The 15,029-nt window shown below is 48.3% G+C and overlaps 1 protein-coding gene across 1 annotated transcript in view; it reads left to right on the top strand.

Moving 5' to 3' along the window:
- Positions 1–722: 722 nt before the first annotated feature.
- LRRC74A (leucine rich repeat containing 74A) overlaps positions 723–15,029 on the top strand; it is a 54,827-nt gene continuing 40,520 nt past the window's right edge. The window contains exons 1-4 of the mRNA XM_030213728.1: positions 723–938; positions 1,297–1,404; positions 10,323–10,416; positions 13,096–13,145. Of these exons, the coding sequence (XP_030069588.1) occupies positions 723–938; positions 1,297–1,404; positions 10,323–10,416; positions 13,096–13,145 (468 nt within the window). The remainder of the gene's footprint in view (positions 939–1,296; positions 1,405–10,322; positions 10,417–13,095; positions 13,146–15,029) is intronic.

The following is a 15,029-nucleotide window of genomic DNA, read 5'->3' as shown; positions in this document are numbered from 1 at the left end:
ACTGAATCAGGTCACAGGCCCAAGGGTAGGACTGAGGATGCCACAGGGAAGTCTGCAGTGGCACCCTTTTCCAATAGGGCAGCGATTTATTTCTTTATTTATTGTTCACTTATATCCCACATTTTCCCACTCATGCAGGCACAATGTGGCTTACAAACATTAAATAAAATACAGAATAGGAAAACTTAGAAGAGTATACAAGGAGTATGCAGGGGGAGAAGCATCTAACAGGGTGAACTAGCAGGGTAGGAGCCAGGGAGGGTGCATCAAGCAGCGGTATAAAGTGAGCAGTAGGTCTTGGCAAAGAAGTAGGTCTTCAACAACTTCTTGAGGAGGGCATGGTCCACTTGAGTTTTAAGGTGTTGCGGGAGAGAATTCCAGTGCTTAGGACTCCAATAGCGGAAAGATGAGGCGAAGATCCTCTTGTACTTGACACCCTTACAGTTTGGGAAGTGAAGGTGGAGGAAGGAACGAGCAGCAGGGTTGGCATTCCTGGGCGGGAGGTCGATCAAGGGGTGCATATACTCCGGGGCAAACCCATAGATAATTTTATGGGTCAAGGAGCAGAGTTTAAAGGCAATGCGCTCCTGAACAGGCAGCCAGTGTAATTTGAACCGTAAGGGTTCGGCATGTGCAAAGCGTCGCTCTCTCAGGATGAGTCTCACAGCAGTGTTCTGAACTGTTTGGAACTTTTTCAGTGTGTGAGGTATGTAGAGTCTTCCATGTGTGCTGTAGGCAGAATATTTGTCTACTTTGTGTCCCTAGAAATATCATCGTTCCATGCACTGACTTGTGAGGAGCTGTATCTTGAGGCCTGTCGTCAAGTTGACGTGATCCCCATCTCATACTTCCTTCGAAACATGCGTGAAGCTACCATGGACCTGAGTCACCATGGCCTTGGAGTTAAAGGAACCAGAGCAATCGCTATAGCACTGGTGGTGAGCAAACTGCCTTTCCCAGACGCTTACCTAAGCCTCTTCTTTTATCAATGCAATAAAGTCACTTTGTCTGCATGGCTCAGTGGATTGGTGTCTGTGCGGAGCAGAACTGACTGGTGGTTTGCCTGAGAGCTGACAGCTGTCTCAGTACCCAGAGAACAGTCTCGGATGCAGCTCATTCAGGGAATCCTTGGGGGATTTTCTGGGAGTAGGGATGGGGGTCTAACCTCAGGAGATTACTGGGCTTTACTACACCGGCACATATGGGAAAGAAGTGACTGCAAGTTTAATCATATTTCTTTCTTCCTCTTTCTCTGTTTTTTCTACTTCTCATTTTGCCATTGTCATAACTTCTCAGTCTAACGCCTTCATCACAAATCTGAACCTGGACGATAACTGGATCTTGGCTGAAGGTGCTGCAGATCTGGTGGATATGCTGAAGGAAAACTGTTTCATCCAGGAACTGGTAAGAGGCTTCACTTGTTTCTGATAGTAGGAGATTGGCAGAAGCTGGAAGGAGAGTGTCTGAGCCTGAGAACTACTTCTGTTGAAATAGGAACCTTTTCAGGGAAGACAGGGGCTGAATTTCATTCAGGTAATGGTTCTGACCTGATTGGACTCAAACCTGGTCAAAATTCCAGCCACCCCCAACATGTCTCAAATTCACCCTGTGAACTGGTCCGAGAGTAGGGCTGTTGAACCATTTAGAATTTTAATTGCAATTAATCTCACAATTGAAATTCTCCCACTGCAGCTCCTTGTGACTCTGGGCAAGTCACTTAACCCTCCATTGCCCCTGGTACAAAATAAGTACCTGAATATATGTAAATCACTTTGAATGTAGTTGCAAAAACCTCAGAAAGGTGGTATATCAAGTCCTGTTTCCCTTTCCCTATTGGAGATTCTACATGATTTTACATGATTCCATATATTGGAGATTCTAGATGGAATGTTGCTACTATTGAGATTCTGTTGCTACTATTGGAGATTCTACATGGCATGTTACTATTGCACTAGCAACATTCCATGTAGAAGCCTGCCCTTGCAGATCAGCAACGCGGCTGCGCAGGCTTCTGTTTCTGTGAGTCTGACGTCCTGCACGTACATGCAGGACGTCAGACTCACAGAAACAGAAGCCTGCGCGGCCGCATTGCTGATCTGCAAGGGCAGGCTTCTACATGGATTGTTGCTAGTGGAGGAGTAGCCTAGTGGTTAGTGTAGCAGACTTTGATTCTGGGGAACTGAGTTCAATTCCCACTACAGCTCCTTGTGACTCTGGGCAAGTCACTTAACCCTCCATTGCCCCTGATACAAAATAAGTACCTGAATATTATTATTTATTGCATTTGTATCCCACATTACCCCACCTCTTTGCAGTTTGTAAACCGCTTTGAATGTAGTTGCAAAAACCTCAGAAAGGCAGTATATCAAGTCCCATTTCCCTTTCCCCCTTTCCCTTATGACATCACAATATCAGAAGTGAGCCAAGTATCGGGCAATCAAGCCATTGTGACATCACTAATGAGGTTGGCTCTTATTGGTGGAATGAGTGGAGGAGTAGCCTAGTGGTTAGTGCAGTGGACTTTGATCCTGGGGAACTGAGTTCGATTCCCACTGCAGCTCCTTGTGACTCTGGGCAAGTCACTTAACCCTCCATTGCCCCTGGTACAAAATAAGTACCTGAATATATGTAAACCGCTTTGAATGTAGTTGCAAAAACCTCAGAAAGGCGGTATATCAAGTCCCATTTCCATTTCCCCCTTTCCCTTATGACATCACAATATCAGAAGTGAGCCAAGTATTGGGCAATCAAGCCATTGTGACATCACTGATGAGGTTGGCTCTTATTGGTGGAATGAGTGGAGGAGTAGCCTAGTGGTTAGTGCAGTGGACTTTGATCCTGGGGAACTGTATAGGGCAATCAAGCCATTGTGACATCACTGATGAGGTTGGCTCTTATTGGTGGAATGAGTGGAGGAGTAGCCTAGTGGTTAGTGCAGTGGACTTTGATCCTGGGGAACTGGGTTCAATTCCCACTGCAGCTCCTTGTGACTCTGGGCAAGTCACTTAACCCTCCATTGCCCCTGGTACAAAATAAGTACCTGAGTATATGTATACCACTTTGAATGTAGTTGCAAAAACCTCAGAAAGGCGGTTTATCAAGTCCCCTTTCCCTTCCCTTTAATCTCCAGTTAACTGGTCTGGCATCACTGTATTTCTTGGATCATGGGTAGTGTCTGCAATGGAAATACTTTTAAAACAAATAGGAGGACGTATTTTTTTCACTCAAAGAATAGTTAAGCTCTAGAATTCATATCTGGGTTTTTTTTATTTATATGAAGTCTTTATTGAACATGTACGCAATACATTCTGTTCAAAGTACAAGCCATCAATGCACTTATACCTGTATAGCCATGCAACAGAAAATCCAACAAGATTCTTACTATAGTGTAACAACAATCAATTAGCCTCTTTTGACTTCATCAATTTTTAAGTTTTTACAGAATTACCCAACACTTCCCATTGCCCCCCCCTCGCCACCTTATAGGGAAATACACTATACACTTCCATCTGTACACTTGCGTAATCATAACTCTAGGCAATGGCAACATCATTGAGAAAGAATTTCCAGGTCGAAAGCCATTGCTCATTTAATGTTTTCGCTCTGCTACAAGTCTCTCCATTTCACACACATATCGCAATTTATTATACCACTTCACAACTGGTGGGACCCCCACTTGTTTCCAGTGTGAGGCTATTACTACCCGGGCAACCCCTACCACATGCCTTACCAACGCTTGCTGGTGTGGTAACATAGTAACATAGTAGATGACGGCAGAAAAAGACCTGTATGGTCCATCCAGTCTGCCCAACAAGATAACTCATATTTGCTGCTTTTTGTGTATACCCTACTTTGATTTGTACTTGTGCTCTTCAGGGCACAGACCGTATAAGTTTGCCCAGCACTATCCCCGCCTCCCAACCACCTGCCCCTCCTCCCAACCACCGGCTCTGGCACAGACCGTATAAGTCTGCCCAGCACTATCCCTGCCTCCCAACCACCAGTCCTGCTGCCCACCACCGGCTCTGGCACAGACCGTACAAGTCTGTCCAGCACTATCCCCGCCTCCCAACCACCAGTCCCGCTGCCCACCACCGGCTCTGGCACAGACCGTACAAGTCTGTCCAGCACTATCCCCGCCTCCCAACCACCAGTCCCGCTGCCCACCACCGGCTCTGGCACAGACCGTACAAGTCTGTCCATCACTATCCTTGCCTCCCAACCACCAGCCCCGCCTCCCGATCTTGACTAAGCTCCTGAGGATCCATTCCTTCGGCACAGGATTCCTTTATGCTTATCCCACGCATGTTTGAATTCCGTTACCGTTTTCATTTCCACCACCTCCCGCGGGAGGGCATTCCAAACATCCACTACTCTCTCCGTGAAAAAATACTTCCTGACATTTTTCTTGAGTCTGCCCCCCTTCAATCTCATTTCATGTCCTCTCGTTCTACCACCTTCCCATCTCCGGAAAAGGTTCGTTTGCGGATTAATACCTTTCAAATATTTGAACGTCTGTATCATATCACCCCTGTTTCTCCTTTCCTCCAGGGTATACATGTTCAGGTCCTCATACGTCTTGTAACGCAAATCCCATACCATTCTTGTAGCTTTTCTTTGCACCGCTTCAATTCTTTTTACATCCTTAACAAGATACGGCCTCCAAAACTGAACACAATACTCCAGGTGGGGCCTCACCAACGACTTATACAGGGGCATCAACACCCCCTTTCTTCTGCTGGTCACACCTCTCTCTATACAGCCTAACAACCTTCTAGCTACGGCCACCGCCTTGTCACACTGTTTCGTCGCCTTCAAATCCTCAGATACTATCACCCCAAGATCCTTTTCTCCGCCCGCACCTATCAGACTCTCCCCGCCTAACACATACGTCTCCCATGGATTTCTATTCCCTAAGTGCATCACTTTGCATTTCTTCGCATTGAATTTTAATTGCCAAACCTTAGACCATTCTTCTAGCTTCCTCAGATCCTTTTTCATGTTTTCCACTCCCTCCGTGGTGTCCACTCTGTTACAGATCTTAGTATCATCCGCAAATAGGCAAACTTTACCTAAGGTGTAAGACCTATTACCTTTGCAGAAAAAAGAAAAACCTCTGGAGCCCAGGCTATGGAACTGCCCACCCAGCACTGCAGCCTACCGTGAACAGCTTTCCAGAAGGCTTTCACTTTGACACAGCTCCACCACACATGCCCCATTGTACCCTTTTGACCACACCTCTCCAGCACAGTCCCGTCAAAGCTGGATTTATGCGCTGAAGGCGGTCCGGAGTAAGGTACCAACGATACAGCACCTTCACTGCATTTTCCTTGATCGGCACATGGATTGACACTTTCGCCACTGCCCGTTCTATTCTCTCCCACCGGGCTTCCCCCAGGGCCACACCAAGCTCCCCTTCCCAGCTTTTCCTTTGTTTACTATAGCAGGGAACCCGCTTGCTAACACAACTGTACAGGCTCCCAACCAGTCCTCGTGACATATGAAATTTTTTACAGATTTCTTCCAGAGGTGTTTTTTCCCGCTTAATTACCCGCGCAATTGCCTTGGTCTGGAGGAAGTGAGCCAGCTGGCGATAAGCAAACTCGTCCATCTCCTCCGCCGGGTAGGTGGCGTGTAATGCTGAAAAGGATAGTAGAGATTCAGCTTCAAACAGTTGACCCCACGTTTTCACACCCACCCCATACCATCTAGTGAAAATCCCCTTCTCATTTCCGGGCAAGAATAAAGGGAATATATGACATTGGGAACAGACGCGATAAAACACACTTGCTCTGTGGAAATAAGCTATCCCAATAGTGAAGGGTAACACCAACTGACGGGCATTTGTACTCACCCAGCGATCTAAAGGAGAGCGGTAACCACATAAGCGCCTCCAACAGCCTGGCGCCAACTGAGTACTGTTCCAGCTGTACCCACTGTCTATCTGGATAAGCCTGATACCATTCAACTGCTGCCTTGCCCTGTGCCACCCAATAGTACCATGTGAGGTTTGGAACACCCATCCCTCCCCATTTCCTCTCTTGATAAAGGAGGGCGCGAGACAGCCTAGGTCGCTTGCCTGCCCAGACGAAGCGCACTATACGATCCTGCAACAATGCAAGAAATCGCCTGGGCATCATCACAGGCAGCACTTGAAATAGGTATAGGAGACGGGGAGAACATTCATCTTTACAATGGCTATCCGTCCGAACCATGAAACCTCCAGGTCCCCCCACCGCTCCAAATCGGCCGCTATGTTCCTGACTAAACCTTTATAATTGGCCGAGAAAAGCTCTGAAAGGTCCGAAGTCTGATTGACCCCTAAATATCTAATTTGCTTATTGGCCCATTTAAAGGGAAAGGACACCTTCAGAGTCTCCACCACTTCCCCACTCAGTGTCACATTCAAAGCTTCTGACTTGGCCATATTTACCCTGAACCCCGACACTGCCGAGTACTCATCAATAAGATGAATGAGTTTTGGGAACGTGATCAGGGGACGTGTCACATACAACAGGACATCATCAGCGAATAGAGCTAATTTATGTGTTCTTTCCACCACTCGGGCACCCGAGATTTCCGAGTCGAGCCTCAGTTGTGAGGGAAAAGGCTCCATGACCATGGCGAATAGAAGGGGGGACAGAGGGCAGCCCTGCCTGGTGCCTCTAAAAAGCTGGAATACCTCCGAATTACCACCATTGACTCAATCAAGCACTGGGGGACATATAAAACGCCTGTATCCAGTTCCTAAACTGCACCCCAAAACCCAAAGCCTCCAGTACCTTGTACATAAAGGTCCAGTGAACCCGATCGAAGGCTTTTTCTGCATCCAAACTAAGGAGACACAGAGGCTTCTGATTTCGTTTAGCAAGGTACATAAGATCCAGCGTTCGCCTAATATTATCCATAGCCTTACGATGGGATACAAAGCCCATTTGGTCTGGGTGTATGAGAACCGGGAGCAAAGGCGCTAACCTATTTGCCAACAGTTTTGCCAGAATTTTAACATCTGCATTTAAAACCGAGATAGGCCTATAAGAGCCACAGTCCTCATGGTCTTTACCCGGTTTGGGTAACACCGCTATCCAGGCCTCCATCATGGTTGGGGGCAGGGTCCCTCCAACTCCTACTTGATTAAACACGTCTGCAAGAAGCGGCGCCAACTCAGCTGCAAACCTCTTGTAGAATTCGTTAGGGAATCCATCTTGCCCCAGTGATTTATAAGAAGGCAGACTGCAGACAGCCTCCTGAATTTCCAAAGGAGTAACTGGTTTGTCTAGCATTGCTTGTTGTTGGTGGGCCAATGAGGAAAGATCACTCTCCCGCAAATAGTGCTCTATAGACTCTACGGAAGGATTGATCTCCTGCGCATAAAGTGTACGATAAAACTCCCCGAATCGCTCACGTACCCGCGAGGAAGTTCGCAACACATCACCTCTAGCATCCCGCACCTGCCTAATCGTTTGATCAATTTTTTGCCTACGCATCCGTATAGCCAATAGACGGCTCACTTTATTTGCAAACTCGTAGGACCCCCGCCTTATGTTTCGCCTGCAGCACACTAAGGTGCTCGGAGTAAATAGAATCCAATAACAATCTCTCTTTACTCAACTCGTGCCAGACCTGAGGGGACCGGTTTACCTTGTGCTGGTCTTCCAAGCAATGTATCTTCTCTAGACAGGCCGCTATTTGTGCCTTCTGGGCCTTGGAACGTCTGCTAGCCAATTTCAAAAAATAGCCTCGGGACATTTCCTTCATAGCATCCCACACTACTTGAAGCCTCGGCCCAGAATCTATATTGAAGTCCAGGTATTCTTTTAACATGTTTCTATAGCCCTCCACCACCTCCCCCTCCTGCAGTAAACTAACATTTAATGTCCACCTCCTGTCTTTGGTTTCCGTCCTTACGTTTGGCAGGGAGACCCAGACTGGGGCAAAAGGGAAAGCCATCTGTTGGAAATCTTCTCTTTTTGCAAAATTTCCAACACTGGTTTCAGTATACGCCGCTGTGCTAGGGTAAACAATGACAAGTCTTGGTACACTGACACCCTTGCCTCGTTGTATTCCAATGGCAGGTTTTGGCGCGCTTTGAGCCACACTTTCTCTTTAAACACATAGGAGGCAAATTTCACAATGATATCTCTGGGTCTGTTATCTGCTGGCTTCCCGAGGGATCGATGCACACGATCAAACAGGGCCACCTCTGACTCTAGTTGTTCCCCTAGAATCTTCTCGCACAGCAGGCATGCAATCATGGGCACGTCTTCCATATTGCCCGCTTCAGGAACTCCGTGGAACCTGAGGTTTTGTCTCCTACCTCGGTTCTCTAGATCGTTGATTTTGTATTGTAACTCCTCCGCCTGCTCTGCCAGTTGCAAAAAACGAGTGTCCATTGCCTCGGCTCTCTCGGCCTGTTCATCTGCACGCTCCTCCAATGCCTCGACCCTGCCCCCCCAGCTCACGGAGATCGAGGCTAATGGCGTCCACATGCTCAAGGATTTCTAATTTAGACGCCTTGATCTCCGCTCGGATCTCTTCCAGGTATTTAGCCAGCTCTTTTGAAAAGCCTGGTTTAGGGGCGGGTCTCCGCGGTTCCGCTTGCGAAGAAGCGGACTCTGAGCCCGAAGAGGGCCCTGGTGCCGACGACACGTGGCGTGCCCGGCTCTTGGCCTGCTGTCGCACCGAGCACCTCTAGCCATCGCGCATCTGAGTCGCTGGAAGTTTGCTCATGATGGTGCCGGACTCCTCACTCGTCCGTGGGGTTATTCCGACGCCAAACCGGTTTCGGGTGGCCGCTCTATATGCAATTTGATATCGGGGACTCGCGGAGCTATGGGCTCAGGCGTCCATTCAGTTCTGTGACGTCACCGGAAAAACCATATCTGGGTTTAAAAAAGGTTTGGACAAGTTCCTGAAGGAAAAATCCATGGAGGCTCATTTTCAAAGCACTTAGCCTCCCAAAGTTCCATAGAAACCTATGGAACTTAGCCTCCCAAAGTGCTTTGAAAATATGCCTCATAGTCTACTACTGAGAAAGACATGGGGAAGCCACTGCTTGCCCTGGGATTGGTAGCATGGAATGTTGCAATGATTTGGGTTTCTGCCAGGTACTTGTGACCTGGCTTGGCCACTGTTTGGAAAACAGGATACTAAGCTAGATGGACCATTGGTCTGACCCAGTATGGCTATTCTTATCTTCTTAAGCAGGCTTCCATAGATGCCAAGGGTGGCCCATCTCAAAGCTGGAGATTTACCTCCGCAGTCCTGGAGAATGCTGGAAGTTTTTCTCGCAGGCCCCAGCCATGTCTAAAACCAGTTCTAGCAGATATAAATGCCGAGAACTGACATATTCTAATCAATAAATAGCAAATTTTATCGTTTGGTCACAAACTCTGGTTTCTGCTTTCCTTTCTTCTGCCTTTTCTTTATCTGTCTTGCCAGGGTCTCCATGTCCATTTGGCATTTCTTCTCTCTTCATGTCCACCACCAATGTTTTCTCTGCATCCCTATCCACTCTGCCCAGCATCGCCCTTGAGCCCCTTCCCCTATCCTTCCACCATGTTGAGCATCTCCCCTCTCTCTGCCCTATTGTTGTCCTGGCCAACATAACTCTTATGTTGTTATCGCCTTCTCCCCCTATGTGCCAGCATCTCTCCCTCTCTACCTGCCCTTCTGTCCCCTCCCTCCCACAGGCCATCAACACTCCCTCTCTCTTCCCTCTCACCTGCCTCCTTCCCCAGGGTTCCAGCAAGTGTTCCTCTCTCTTTTGTCTCCCCTTTGGGGGTCCAGCACCTCTCCCTCTTCCTTCTTGGTCCACAGGTCATGTCATTTCTTCTTTCCCCTTCTCCATCCTTTGTCCCAGCTTCTATTTCTCTCCTCCTCTACCCCCCCCCAACACTCTCTCTCTCTCCCTCCCTTCCCTTTGCCTATTCCTGTGGCCCAGCGTCTTTCTCACTTTCTCCCTGTGCCCCTGTGGTCCTCCAAACTTCTTTCTGCTGGTAGTTCTGAAGAGACTGCTTCCTGCTGGTCTGATGTCCTCCGTCCCCAGAAACCAGAAGTAGCATCAACAGAGGCAGGCACCAGCTGGAATCTGCATCTCTGCATCATTACCAGCACAAGTAGGATTGAGATGTAAGAGAAGATTCAGTTGCATGATGTTGCTGAAGGTTTTGCAGGTGAAGGATCTCTCTTTTTCTGTGGCAGTGAGTGTGTGTTACCCTTGGAAAGAACGGTTCGTTGGGATGTCCCTTGGTCATTTTGTTTCCATGTCCTCTGCAGGGTAACTGCTTCTTAAGCTCTTTACTGGTCTACTTTGGTTTCAGAATCTCTGTGGTAACCACCTGGAAGAAGCTGGGGCTAAAATCATCTCCAAACTCCTCGTGGACAATGTTTCACTGCGCTCTTTGAATCTGTCAGGTACTTTTCTTTCATTTGCATTGTTAGTAAATACCGTATTTTTCAGACTATAAGACGCACTTTTTCCCCCCAAATTTGGGAGGAAAATGGGGGGTGCGTCTTATAGTCCGAAGGTAGAGAAATTTAGCAGGCCGCCCTCCCTCCTGCCGAGTTCCAGGATCGCCCTCCCTTCCCCTGCCCTCCCTCTGAGGTCTAAAAGTAATTTTACCTAGTCGGGGCTGCAGCGAAAAGCATGCAGACTCAGCACATCACTCTTCCCTTCTGTTTCTCTCAGCTCTCTGGTCCCGCCCTCAAACAGGAAATGAAGGCGGGACCAGGAGCTGAGAGAGACAGAAGGGGAGAGTGACGTGCTGAGCCTGCATGCAGCCCCGACTAGGTAAAATTACTTTTAGACCTCAGAGCAGTGGCGTAGCCACAGGTGGGCCTGCCAATTAAGGCTCAGGCCCACCCAACAGTAGCACATGTTTAGCGGTAACTGGTGGGGATCCCAAGCTCCACCAGCTGAAGAGTTCCCCCTGATGGCAACGAAAATGCTACTTTCCATGATACTGGCACGTGCGCATGCTCAGTTTTCAGCGCATGCCTGCTGCAGACTACTAAGGTGGAAAGAAGCGTTTTCCCACCAGCTCAGATTTGTTTTGGTGGTGAGTGAAGGGGAGAACACTTGATGCCCACCCACTTCTTGCCTAGGCCCACCCAAAATCTGTTGTCTGGTTACGCCCCTGCCTCAGAGGGTAGGAGGGCAGGGGATCTCGGAACTCGGCGGGGCGGGAGGGAGGGAAGGAGATCCCGAATTCGGAGGGAGGGATTCGGACAAGATGCACCGGAACACCTAGGTTTTAGAGGAGGAAAAAGGTGCGTCTTATAGTCCGAATTTTTTTTTCCTATTTCCCTCCTCTAAAACCTAGGTGTGCCTTATAGTCCGAAAAATACGGTAGATCCAATTACAGTTCATGAAAACAGCATTAAAATCATCCCATTAACGTGATTCAATGGACAGATTTTAGCAGGCATTGCATTTATTTATTGGGATTTAGTAACTGCCTTTAATGAAGAGATTTATTCGAGGCGGAGTACAGCTTGACATTAAACTTACAATATTTTCTAGCAGTATAACTATAGTGAAGAGATCAAATATAAGCAGACATACAATCAATGAGGTAAACTTAGAGATGGCAAATTGAATCCTAGTAATGGACTAACATAACATATAAACACTTAACAGCACTGTAGAACAATCATATAACAGAAATATGATAAAGGTCGCTACAATACAAAGAAAACCATAACAGACAGCAAGGAACAACATTCAAATAAGATAGATATGATGCTCATATCGCTCCCAGGTGATTTGATAACATCACAAAGTCACTCTGACATTAACTTCCAAAAGCAATTATTGTCATTATACATAGACCAGCACTCATATATGACCAACACAGGCAACCTTATCTGAAGGGGCAGTAGCCTCTTCATTAGAGAGGGAAGGGGTGTGGAGGGACAGTACCCCTCTTTCCTGGAGAGGGAAGGAGTGTGGAGGGGCAGTACCCCTCTTTACTGGAGAGGGAAGGGGTGTGGAGGGGCAGTTCCCCTCTTTACTAGAGAGGGAAGGGGTGTGGAGGGGCAGTACCCCTCTTTACTGGAGAGGGAAGGGGTGTGGAGGGGTAGTACCCCTCTTTCCTGGAGAGGGAAGGGGTGTGGAGGGGCAGTTCCCCTCTTTCCTGGAGAGGGAAGGAGTGTGGAGAGGCAGTTCCCCTCTTTCCTGGAGAGGGAAGGGGTGTGGAGGGACAGTACCCCTCTTTCCTGGAGAGGGAAGGAGTGTGGAGGGGCAGTACCCCTCTTTCCTGGGGAGAGGGAAGGGGTGCAGTACCCTTCTTCACTGGAAAGGGGATATGGAAGGGCAGTTCCCCTCTTCTCTGGAGAGGGAAGGGGTGTGGAGGGGCAGTTCCCCTCTTTACTGGAGAGGGAAGGGGTGTGGAGGGGCAGTTCCCCTCTTTCCTGGAGAGGGAAGGAGTGTGGAGGGACAGTACCCCTCTTTCCTGGAGAGGGAAGGAGTGTGGAGGGGCAGTACCCCTCTTTACTGAAGAGGGAAGGGGTGTGGAGGGGCAGTTCCCCTTTTTACTGGAGAGGGAAGGGGTGTAGAGGGGCATTACCCCTCTTCACACTTGTACTCATGGATCTGCAAGCAAATTTTCAGAAAGATACTCCCTGGAGCTGCAACACCACTGTTTCTTCAGTACCTGTGCACTATGCCTTAAACCCTTTGTGTGGGTTACAAAAATAAAATCCCCACGTGTCTCTTGTTGTCTACACCTTCCCCCAGCCTCAGCCCTGCCCCACAGTAGGGGAGAGTAAATTTTAGCCCCTAATCTTAGCCAGGTAAAGTCTTTTGAAACTGGTTCTTGCCATCAACTTTTTCTCTTTTCTCAGTTGTGGCTTTTTAATGGGTAGGTTTGGGTTCCTCATGAAGATGTGTTGCTCAGTCCCATCATCTCCTTGGCTTCCTGCACTAGGAGTTCGTTTCATTCCTGGACAGTGTGGGGATACCTTGGGGACATCTCTTATGATGACTAAAAGCTCCTTAAGTTGAGGAGCAGAGTTATCAGAGGAGGGTCTGCCCATGAGGCAGGGACTGCAGACTCTGTAGTGCACTAACCACAAATCACGTCTGTCCCACAGGAAATAATTTTAAAGACAGTTCCTGCAAGATCCTGGCAGAAGCCTTTACCGTGAGTAGACATACATTTTGGGTACATGGTCAATAAACCTCCAGACTGCTGAACATACCTTGTAACATAGCTTGTGTTTGAGGACTGGTTAGTCATGTGCTGCTTTTATTCAAATTTCCTGACAGAGCATACAGGAGGAGTAGCCCAATGGTTAGTGCAGTGGGCTTTGATCCTGGTGACCTGGGTTTGATTCCCATCGCAGCTCTTTGTGACCTTGGACAAGTCACTTAACCCTCCACTGCCCCAAGTACAAAACTTCTAGCCTTCTAGGAACAAAGACCCTGCATATAATTTGTCCGTCTAGTTGCGCTATTTTAGTGGTAGATAAATTTTGACTATATAAGTTGCTTCCACTATGTATCTGTATAACTTCAGGAGGGACCAGAGCTATTTTGGTGCGGGACCTAAATTTGTCCAGAGAGCAGCAATATTGAGATAATTGTATCCACCTAAGTGGACTGCAGAAAGAGCAGGTCCTAATTTCATGCTCATGTCTGTCTGACTATAGAGGTGGGACTAGTCAACTGACGGGCTTATTTTCGAAAGAGAAGGGCGCCCATCTTTCGACACAAATCGGGAGATGGGCGTCCTTCTTTCAGGGTCGCCCAAATCGACATAATCAAAAGCTGATTTTGGGCATCCCCAACTGCTTCCCGTCGTGGGGACGACCAAAGTTCCCGGGGGCGTGTCGGAGGCATTGCGAAGGCGGGACTGGGGCGTGCCTATCAGATGGGCGTCCTCGAGCGATAATGGAAAAAAGAAGGTGTCCCTGATGAGCACTTGGCCGACTTTACTTGGTCCATTTTTTCTTACGACCAAGCTTCAAAAAGGTGCCTGAACGGACCAGATGACCACCGGAGGGAATCGGGGATGACCTCTCCTGACTCCCCCAGTGGTGACTAACCCTCTCAACTTTAAAAACTTCTTTTGCCGGCCTCAAATATCATACTCAGGTCCATCGCAGCAGTATGCAGGTCCCTGGGGGTGGGGAGGGGGAGGTGAGTATGTGTCAGCGGAGGCATAGCAAAGGCGTGGACGTCCTTCTCACAGAAATATCCACATTTTGGACGTCCTCAACTGCCCGTCGCAGAGTCGGAGGCATAAAAAAAAAGACTTCCCTGATGAGCACTTGGACATTTTCACCTGGACTTGTGCTTTTTTAAGGTTGTAGATGGCTATTATACACACAGCTTGTCTGCGTGTATGAAGCCGTCTTTGGCATGCGCAGAGCGCTTCCCCTCCTTAGGAAGGAAATCGTGAGCAAATGAGCTAACAGCGAGCAGCTCATTTGCATGCGATTTCCTTCATACATGTCCGTTTCTTTCCAAATCGCTAAGGGATCAGTAAGGGAAGGGCTTTTTCTGTTCAGTTAGTGCATCAGTTAGTCCACTGCAGTGACCCCTAGGGTGCCCGGTTGGTCTTCTGGCATGTCAGGGGGACCAGTGCACTATGAATGCTGGCTTCTCCCACAACCAAATGAGTTGGATTTGGTCGTTTTTGAGATGGGCGTCCTCGGTTTCCATTATCGCCGAAAACCGGGGACGACCATCTCTAAGGTCGACCTAAATGTTGAGATTTGGGCGTCCCCGACCGTATTATCGAAATGAAAGATGGCTTGTTTTGATAATACAGGTTTCCCCGCCCCTTCGTGGGGACGTCCTGCGAGGACACCCTCAGGAAAACTTGGCACCCCGTTCGATTATGCCTCTCTACGACAACCTGATGTATCACGTTTTCATAGCAACTCTGCAGCAGAGAGCCAGGAATTCATGGATTTTCCGATAAAACCCCCTCTCTTCTTCCTTTCAGGTCCCCGGATATATCCGGAAAATTTGGTGTGGGTGGGATCCTAAAACAGGTGCCATAATTACACCAGCACATATC

The sequence above is a fragment of the Microcaecilia unicolor genome, chromosome 9, assembly GCF_901765095.1.
Source record: "Microcaecilia unicolor chromosome 9, aMicUni1.1, whole genome shotgun sequence".
Lineage (NCBI taxonomy): Eukaryota > Metazoa > Chordata > Amphibia > Gymnophiona > Siphonopidae > Microcaecilia > Microcaecilia unicolor.
Note: the sequence above shows the minus strand (reverse complement) of the source record. Positions and strands in the feature narration are given on the sequence as shown.